The sequence below is a fragment of the Stomoxys calcitrans genome, chromosome 1 (assembly GCF_963082655.1).
Source record: "Stomoxys calcitrans chromosome 1, idStoCalc2.1, whole genome shotgun sequence".
NCBI lineage: Eukaryota > Metazoa > Arthropoda > Insecta > Diptera > Muscidae > Stomoxys > Stomoxys calcitrans.
This window is the reverse complement of record NC_081552.1, coordinates 194,657,235-194,667,952: the sequence shown is the minus strand read 5'-3', so window position 1 is coordinate 194,667,952 and position 10,718 is coordinate 194,657,235. Positions and strand designations below refer to the sequence as shown.

The 10,718-nt window shown below is 42.3% G+C and overlaps 1 protein-coding gene across 1 annotated transcript; it reads left to right on the top strand.

The window, feature by feature from the left end:
* The first annotated feature begins 261 nt into the window (after window positions 1-261).
* LOC106090945 (protein yellow) lies at window positions 262-10,467 on the top strand. Its single transcript, XM_013257311.2, has 2 exons — window positions 262-1,174; window positions 9,407-10,467. The coding sequence occupies exons 1-2, from the start codon at window positions 262-264 to the stop codon at window positions 9,700-9,702; spliced, it is 1,209 nt and encodes a 402-aa protein (XP_013112765.1). The 3' UTR covers window positions 9,703-10,467.
* The last annotated feature ends 251 nt before the right edge of the window (window positions 10,468-10,718 follow it).

Sequence of the window (10,718 nt, the reverse complement as noted above, 5' to 3'; positions counted from 1 at the left end):
TAATGGTGCGACTGTCAGACACGAGTGATGGCATTCTGCAGAAGAGTGGTGTCTCCAATGCATCTATGCCTATATGAAGCGGAAGGTATATAATCTTTGGCAGATCATTGAATGCAAATAGTTTGAAATTTAAGCCGGCAAAGCAATAACAAAACGTTAATCGCCCTAACGACCTAACGTTTGTCTCAAGGTTTCGAGACCCCACACAGAAGAGAGTGAACTGTGCCCCTTAAAAGACGTTTAGTTGCCTGCTGGGCAGAGATGTTAAATCATCAACGTTCCCCCTATGGCAGGGGATGGCATCGGTTGGTTGCTTGCACCTCCATAGCCCTACTCATAGCCATAGTTGCCAGCCAATTGCCCCAGTCTTTGGCCCAAGGCACTAAATATGGCCTATGGACTCCAGACAAGGAATGTGACGATGCTGCCAGTGTAGTACAATGGACTGGAGGGCAATTTGAATTTCCTTGTGCCTCCACCAAATCGCTTTTCAAAAGCTCTGGCAAATATATTTCCAAAAATGTCATAGCCACCAGAGCGCAAATAATCCGAGACACCATCTATTTAGCGTTGCCGCGCTATCGCAAAGGTGTACCCGCCACCTTGGTGAAGACCAACATAAAGCCTGGCACCTGTTCGGCCACCTTTACTCCCTTCCCCTGCTGGGACATGCAAGAGGAGGGCAACTGCAAAGCTTTGCAATCTGTGGTAGATTTAGTGGTTGATCAAAATGAAATCATTTGGGTGCTGGACACGGGCATAGTCAACACTCTGGAGACACCGGTGCGCAAGTGTCCCCCCAAGGTTATGGCTTTATCGGCCAAAACCGGCAAAGTGCTCAAATCCATTGACCTAGAGGGCTTAACCTCCACCAACTCACGTTTGCAGTATTTGGCCGTTGATTATGCCCCGGATGGTGGGTGTTTTGTCTATGTCAGTGATGCGGCCAATCGAGCTATCATTGTCTTTAACATAAAAGCTGATCGTGGTTTCCGCATTGTTTTGCCCAAAGCTGTGACGACCGGATGTCGGACACGTGATGTTTTGTACATTGCATTAATACGCCAAGATTGTGGCACCACCGAACTCTACTTCACATATTTGAGTACGAATCGTTTGTTCTCATTGAAATCGGAATATCTGCGAAGTGGTGTAGCCGATGGACGTATAATGGGTAAGTTGTTATGTAAATGTTGAGGTTGGATGAGATCTTAGAAGGAAATGTTTTTAAAGACTGTAGGGGGATTTCAACAGACAGGCAGATGGACAGACGGACGGATGGACAGACGGACGGATGGACAGACGGACGGATGGACAGACGGACGGACGGACAGACGGACGGATGGACAGACGGACGGATGGACAGACGGACGGATGGACAGACGGACGGATGGACAGACGGACGGATGGACAGACGGACGGAGGGACAGACGGTCGGACAGACAGGTGGACGGACGGGCGGACAGACGGGTGGACGGACTGAAATGGTTAGATCGTCTTAGATTATTACGACGATCAAGAATATAAATTTCAGTAAGTGTATGTTAATTCTTGATCGCCGTAAAAACCTAAGATGATCTAGCTATGTCTGTCTGTCTGTCCATCTGTCACGTTGGAGTTGTTAACAAGTAAAAGCGTGCTAAGTTTGGCCGCGACGAATTTTATGTACCCTCCACCAAGAGCCGCATTTGTCAAGATCTTTGCACGGCATCTCTTTTTGGGCAAACAAAGGATACTGGATAAGAATTGCTATGTTGTTGGAGGTATACCAAGTTATGAATCGACAGGGCCATATTTGGTTTGGCTGTTGGAGACCAGTAGACGTAGAAGTCATTGTGCAAAATTTCAGCCAAATCGGATTTTCAGAGAACATGTTGTCTTGGCGTAGGCGGAGTGATAAGGACCACGCCCAATAGTGCACTGGACACTATTCTAGATATCCGACCCATTGACATACAGATTAAGTGTAAGGCAGCCACTGCGGCTATGAGACTTAAGGCGATGGGAAAATGGATTGAGGATGGGAGCAGCTCATACCATCGCGGTATAATCGAGGCGACGATAGGAAACCTGGAAGGAAGGTAAGAGGTTTCCGATCGGATACCTGAGATGAAACTTGAAGTCGAGTGCGAGGCACAGCTGCTATCGGCACAGTCTTGGGTTAACGGAACCCTAGTATTGCCATCTGGAAGATCATATTACACGGATGGATCAAAGCTAGAGGACAGAGTGGGCCAGGGAGACTGAGATCTGCTTTAGACTGCCTGACCATAATACGGTTCTGCAGGCGGAGATCCGGGCGATCACGGAATGCGTAATAACAACCAGGAGAGTAAGGTCACGAACAATTTTGCAGTGTAGGAAGGAGATTAACGCCTTCTCTGAGGATGGCAAAATCTGCATCGTTTGGATGTCGGGCCATAACGGATTTAGGGGAATAAAAGGGCAGACGATTTGGCGGTGAAGGCCAGAGGACTGTTAAACTCAAAGCCTTCGAGTCGACGCATTCCCATTTAAGGTCGTGGGCGACAAACGCTGCGCGGAACGGCGAAACAGTTGGTAGAACGGCGAAAATCTTATGGGGTGATCCGGGTCGGAAGAGGACGAGGCTATTACTGAAAGTAAGTAAAAAGAAGGTCAGTATAGCTGTTGGTGTCATAACGGGACACATAGGATTACGAGCTCACTTATGCAAAATCAGTGCGGCAAGTGATATCATGTGTAGTACATGTGGGAAAGATGATGAGACATTGCCGGGCTTTCGTGGCTAACAGACACCAGTATTTAGGTGGGGACACAATACAAGACATGAACTAACTAAGGGGAGAGGCAGTGATTGTAATTAAGGATTTTTTAAGTAGCACATGCTTCATAACTTGGATTGTCTTTTTCGAGGTTACTTTTTTAGTATTTGGAGCGCACAACAAGCCGATTGCTGGCTTAGGTGTATGTTCATAGTTGCTTGGGTCGGATTAATATCTGCATCCTCTTTTACAACCTAACCTTACCTATTTTATTTTATAATACCCTCCACCATAAGGGGTAGGGGGATGTACTAATTTCGTCATTCCGTTTGTAACACCACGAAATTTACGTCTCAGACCCCTTAAAGTATGTATATTCATGATCGTCATGACATTTTAAGTCGATCTAGCCATGTCCGTCCGTCTGTCGCAAGCACGCAAACTTTCGAAGATTTAAAGCTAGACGCTTGAAATTTTGCACATATGTATGTTATGTAGGCCAGTTGGGATTATAAATGGGCCAAATCGGTCCATATTCCACATCTGTATTCCAACAACTGTTTGGTAGTAAGAGGTCTTTTAAACAAATAGTTTGTCCTTGAGGCCGGCAACTGCCACACAGTTGTAGAGCATGGATATCTGATTTGTCCATGTGGGTGCAATTGCTGCAGACGTCGTAGCATGGAACATTTATTCTAAGTGTTTTAGTGGCAAGCAATCAGTGGTGACAGCAATCAGCATATTGCCGTCAGCACTGTTGTCTTTCCCATAAAACAATTGTTTCCACAAATCAGCAGAATCTTTTAGTGCAAAATAGATTTTGATGGAGTCACCTGTTCGGTGGCGAAATGGAATTTTATTCCATGGAAAATAAGCGAAAGTGCCTTAAATGAAAATATTTACAAATTCCAATGAAAACAATTGACATTTGTTTTGAAATCATTCAGCGAAACTCTCTCATTGCAATCTGTGAGGTTTTAGTATTCCCCTTTTTAATCCCATGACCTGCTGGATAGCAGGGGGGTATAATTTTCATTTAGTCATTCTGCTTGCAACACATTTCCGACTTTAAATATACACTTTGTAGGGTTATTAATCATCGTGAAATTCTTCGAACCTTACCTGCCCATGAAATTCTTCCAACCTCACCTGCCCATTGGGCTTTATGACCATTTTGCAAACTCTTGTTCTACTCACTACCCGTTTTTACAGCCTCCACCATAGGATGGGGGTATACTAATTTCGTCATTCTGTTTGTAACACCTCGAAATAAAGTATATATATTCTTGATCGTCATGTCATTTTAAGTAGAACGGACGGACAGACAGACGAACGGACATAGCTAGTCCGTCTGTCCGTCCGTCTGTCTGTCCGTCCGAAAGCACGCTGACTTTCGAAGCAGTAAAGCTAGGCGATTGAAATTTTGCACAAATACTTTTTATTAGTGTAGGTCGGTTGGGATTGTAAATAGGCCAAATCGGTTCATGTTTTGATATAGCTGCCATATAAACCGATCTTGGGTCTTGACTTCTTGAGCCAATAGAGGGCGCAATTTTCGTCCGATTTGGCTGAAATTTTACATGAAGCGTTTTGATATCATTTCCAACAACTGTTCTAAGTACGGTTCAAATTGGTTCATTACCTGATATAGCTGTCATATAAACTGGTCCTGGATCTTGACTTCTTGAGCCCCTAGAGGGCGCAATGCTAATCCGATTTGGTTTTAATTTTGCATGTGGTGTTCTGTTGTGACTTCCAACAAGTGTTCTAAGTACGGTACAAATTGGTTCATAACCTGCCATATAAACCGATCTGGGATCTTGACTTCTTGAGCCTCTAGAGGTCGCAGTAATTGTACAATTTGGCTGAAATTTTGTACAACGGCTTCTCCCATGACCTTCAACATACATGAGAAATATAGTCTGAATCGTTCTACAGCTTGATGCAGCTCCCATATAAACCGATCCCCCAATTTTGCTTCTTGAGCCCCTAAAGGGCGCAATTCTTACTCGAATTGTCTGAAATTTTACACAATAACTTTTACTATGGTCTCCAACATTCAATTTACTTATGGTCGAAATCGGACGATAAACTTGATATAGCTCCAATAGCATAACAGTTTTTATTCATTATTCTTTGTTTGCCTAAAAAGAGATACCAACAAATGCGATCCATGGAGAAGCATATATAAGATTCGGCCCGGCCGAACTTAACACGCTCTTACTTGTTTTGTGTGTTTGTGTCATCTTTGTCCGCCTACGGGTAGCTTAAAACGCCCAAGAAAAGAATTTGAGCATTATGGCAGCTTCAAAAGCGGACAAAACACCCGAAAAAAATTTGGGTATTATGTCCGTTGGGCATTTAGACCGATCTGCCGATTTAAGATCTGAGGCCCAAAAGTCGCATTTATTACCCTGTTTCACTGAAATTTGGTATAGCGAGTTTTGTTTGGCGAGTTCACCGTTGCGCGGAGATTAGTATGTCCGCCTATGACCTTAAACCCCTAGCTTCGATTCATGGCGGGATCATCCGAAAAAAATTTCAGCGGTGGTTATCCCCTCTCAAAGTTGGTGACATTGGTGAGGTACTATGCCATGTAAATACTTCTTCGCAAAGAAGTGTCGCACTGCGGTATTTAAATTGTGTTTGACCCTTAGATATCCGTGCTCAGTATGGTCCAGATCGGTCTACAGTTGGTTATAGCTGCCATATATTCCGATCTGCCAAATTTCACTGAAAATTTTCACATTAAGCTGTGTTAAGCTCTTCGATATAAGTGCTCAATATAGTTCCGACTGGTCTATATTTGGATAAAGCTGTGATATATACCGTTCTACAGATTTATGTTCTTGGGGCCACAAAACAAGCATTTGTTTCCCAATATCACTGAAATATAGTACAATAGGCCCCCCGACATTCAATCGGACAATCGAATTAGGCCATATCGATTTCCCAATTTAGGGTTTTGGAGCCATAGAACGCACATTTATTACTGAAATTTCGCTGAAATTTAATGCAATGAGTGGTGTTAGGCCTACCGCTTTCGGAACCGAGTATGGTCTAGTTTGGACAATATTTGGATATAATTGCCATATACGCAGTTTCCCAGTCAGGATAGAATTTATGTTCCGATTTCAACATAATATAGTGCTAAAAAATCCCTACAAAAAAGTCCGTTGAGGTATACAATATATTCACTGGATTCGGGCATATATAACTATCTGGTTCTCAGATGGCATATTTTTACTAGTTATACCCACCACCAAAGGATGGGAGTATATTCATTTTGTCATATATATTCTTGATCGGTGTAAAAATATAAGACGACCTAGCCACGTTCGTCTGTCCGTCCGTCCGTCTGTCTGTTGAAATCACGCTAGAGTTGTTAAAGCTAGAGATATTGAGCTGAAACTTTGGACAGCGTCATTTCTTGTCCACCAATCCACCGATGTAAGGCCTTAGGCCCCATAAAAGCCACACTTATCCGATTTCGCTGACATTCGGGACAGTGAGTTGTGCTTGGCCACTCGACATCTTTCCACTATTTGGCCCCGATCGGTCCAGATTTGGATTTAGCTACCATATAGACCGATCTCTGGGTGTAAAGTCTTGGGCCGATTTTGCTCAAATTTGGGACAGCGAGTTGTGTTAGGCCCTTTGACATCCTTCTTCAATTTGGCTCAGATCGGTCCAGATTTGGATAAAGCTGCCAAATAGACGGATTCACCGATTTAAGTTCTTAGGCCCATAAAAGGCGCATTTATTGTCCGATTTTTGCCAAAATTTGGGACAGTGAGTTGTGTAAGGCCCTTCGACATCCTTCTTCAATTTAGCTCGGTTCGGTCTAGATTTTGATAAAGCTGTCATATAGACCGATCTCCCTTAAAAGACGCATTTATTGTCCGATTTCGCCGAAAATTTGGGACAGTGAGTTGTGTTAGGCCCTTCGACATCCTTCCTTAATTTGGCCCAGATCGGTTCTGATTTGAATATAGCTGCCATATAGACCGATCTCCCTTAAAAGACGCATTTATTGTCCGATTTCACCGAAAATTTAGGACAATGGGTTGTGTGAGGCCCCTTGACATCATTCTTCACTTTGGCCCAGATCGGTTCAGATTTAGATATAGTTGCCATATAGACCCACTTCTCTATTTAAAATCTTGACTCCATAGAAGGTGCATTTATAATCCGATTTCGCTGAAGTTTGATACAGTGACTTATCTTAGGCTTTTCGACATCCGTGTCGTAGATGGTTCAGATCAGTTTATACTTGGATATAGCTATCAAACAGACCAATTTTTATACCCACCACCATAGAATGGGTGTATATTAATCTACCCATTCCGTTTGTAACACCTCGAAATGTTGATCTAGGACCCCATAGGGTATAAATATTGTTGTTTGTCTCGAAATTCTGATTCGAACTAGTCATGTCCGACCGTCCGTCAGTCGAATTAACGATAGCGGTCCAATGCGTAGAGCTAACCGCTTGAAATTTTGCACAGGTACCTAATATTGATGTAGGTCGTTAGGGATTGCAAATGGGTCATATCGGTTCAGATTTGGTTATAGCTCCCATATCAACCGATTTCCCGATTTGACTTCTTGAGCCCATGGAAGCCAGAATTTTTGACCGATTTGGTTGACATTTTCCACATAGTGTTCTGTTATGACTCTCAACAACTGTGCCAAGTACGGTCTAAATCGGTCAAGAACTTGATATAGCTCCTATATAAACCGATCTCCCGATTTGAATTCTTGAGCCCATGGAAGCCCCAATTTTCATCTGATTTGACTGAAGTTTTGTACATGGTGTTCTGTTATGACTTCCACCAACTGTCCTAAGTACGGTTGAAAGCGGTCAAGAACCTGATATAGCTCCCATATAAACCAATCTTCCGATTTGTCTTCTTGAGCCCATGGAAGCCAGAATTTTTGTCCGATTTGGCTGAAATTTTTCACTTCCAACAACTGTGCTAAGTGCGGTTCAAATCCGTCAAGAACCTAATATAGCTCCCATATAAACTGATCTCCAGATTTGACTTCTTGGCTGAAATTTTGTACATGGTGTTCTGTTATGACTTCCAACAACTGTGCCAAGTACGGTCCAAATCGGTCGAGAACCTGATATAGCTCCCATATAAACTGATCTCCCGATTTGACTTCTTGAGCCCTTACAAGCCTCGATTTTTCTACGATTTGGCTGAAATCTTGCAAATAGGGTCCGAGGGGCCCTTCTCGGGCTTCGTCAAGAGTTGACTTCTTGAGCCCCTGGAAGCCGCAATTTTTGCCCCATTTGGCTGAAATGCATGCATGTGGTGTTCTGTTACCACTTTCAACAACTGTGCCAAGTACGGTCCAAATCGGTCAATAACCTGATATAGCTCCCTTATAAAACGATCTTCCGATTTTACGTCTTGAGCCCGAGAAAGCCGCAATTTTCCCATATAAACCGATCTACCGATTTTACTTCTTTGGCCTCTAGATGGCGCTATTTTTATGCGATTTGGCTAAAATTTTCACAGTGACTTTTTCTATGACCTGCAAAGACCGAGCAGATGTGATCCAAATCGGTCCATAACCTGATCTCGTTACCATATATAGCTATCGCCCGATTTGAAATTTTGAGCCTCCATGGTAAAGTGTATATGAATCTAGGTCCGAGCTAACATTTACTCCTTTTTATTGTATTTTCTTCACCGACCGAAGCCGCAATTGTTGTCCTATATGGCTAAAACTTTGCGTGTAGTGTTCTGTTATGACTACCAACAACTGAGTCAAGAACGGTCTTAATCGGTCTATGGCCTGATATAGCTCCCATATAAACCGATCTACCGATTTTACTTCTTGGGCCTCTAGATGGCGCTGTTCTCATGCGATTTGGCTGAAATTTTCACAGTGACCTGCAAAGACCGATCAGATGTGATCCTAATCGGTCCATAACCTGATCTAGCTGCCATATAAAGCTATCGCCCGATTTGAAATTTTGAGCCTCCATGGTAAAGTGTGTATTAATCTAGGTCCGAGCTAACATTTACTCCTTTCTGTTGTTAGTATGCAGGGTTACTATTTTTCTGCTTAATACACGGTTTTTGTCCTATAAAAACATGGTCAACATGATTTGCATTGTTTACTCAAATCTTATTATCTGACACACAAATTCATTGAAAGTATACTAGACGTCAGCAGAATGCATGGTGCTTGTTGTTGTTGTTGTTTGGTGTTGAGTATCCTTATCGAATTTATGTATCGACAAGTAGAGTTGTTGTGGCTGAATGCATTTGCAAAACAAAATTGATGAACTTTTCATAACAGCAATTTCGAAATAATTGAATACATAGACATACGTAGGTGCTAGTCCATGAAGTAGGTCAGTCAACCTGCTGCTAGCCCACATTCAGGTGATGTGCGCAGAGCGGGTGGAGGGGGGGCGCGGCACTAAACAGTTCTTTGCAGTTGGTTCTTTTGTAAAAGTTCTGGGGTAAAGCTATCAAAATTGCTCATCATATTGCTGTCCGTCTATACTTTGAGTGTTCCATATTTTGTCTAGAACACAATTGCATACACACACACACACACACACATTTGTTTTTTGTATTGTATTTTAGCCATACAAATAATCACTTGCCTCATTTTTGTTGTGTTGTGTTTATTTGCAGACTTGGGTAAGAAACCTTCGCGTATGGTTATAATTGGAACCGACAATGGCTCAGCCATTTTCTTCCGTAATGAGGGCGACGCCGAAGTCTATCGCTGGGATACCAACTCAACATTTGCCGAGGCAAACTTTAAGCCTGTCTATCGTAGTCCCACCTGTCAGTTGGCCACCCATGCAGTGCCCGATTACAAACGCAACACAATGCGTGTGCTGCAAAGTAATTTCCCCGATTTTATGCAAAATCGAGTGGGCTGTGGAGCCATACAACAATTGTCGCGAATGCAAGGTTGTTGGTAATGGCTGAGCCGCCAGCAAAGTTAGTTTATGGCAACCTGTCATTCAGTCGTAGCCAAAAGTATGAGTGTTGTAGACGAATCAAGGCAACTGTTGAAAGTTGCCCCACATAGAGAAAGAGAAGGCAAGGCATGCACGGGTAAACTCATGTGAATGAATGAAACGAAAGTAAGTCACTAAGAAGGAAGAGTGAAACAGGTTTTTTTTTTATGTTATATAGTTTTCTTTTTGCATTTTTTTTTTTTCATTATTAAACCTAATATTTATTTTAAATAAGTAATATAACACAAATATGCTCGGAGCCAGGGCTAAATTTCGACTCCACTTCACATCACTTTGAATAACATGCCACTACACAACATATCTGAAGTACATAATCTCAAGCACACACCCACACAAAGAAATACCACATTTAAAGGTCCCTCCTTTACGTAAACACAACACACATGCGCCTATACACCATATCACACGCACCCACATACACTCACACAACAACACACCCCCACACTACACTATACTCAAAAACACCGACAAATTGTGCTTTAATGGTCATAACAAAAGGATAATCCGAAAAACTATTTTACTCAAGTGTTTATTGTGTATTAAATGGGTTGTAGGGTTATTTAAGTTTTCCGAGATTTACATTTTGTAGTTTTCTCCTTGCATATAAGTTAAACGCATAAGTAGTTTTAAGGCAACAACATCAACACATCGTTCGACATTAAGTTCTTCCATAAACTGTTTACAACTACAACTGTAAAAGTTTAATATGTGGCATATAAATACATTAAAACCAAAGAAAAAAAATACAGAATTTTTATTTAAATTAAATGGGAAATGCAAATAATGATGAATACCAGAGCGTATTTTCTTTGCAGATGAGTTATAAAAGATTGTGTATGGGGATTTGGGGGAAAAGTGGGTAGGTATGGGGTTTCTTGTTTTGGCATGCAAAAGGTAATCTTCAGTTCAATGAGATGATTCCACTATGGGCGAAATTACCCATCTAGCACCGCAAA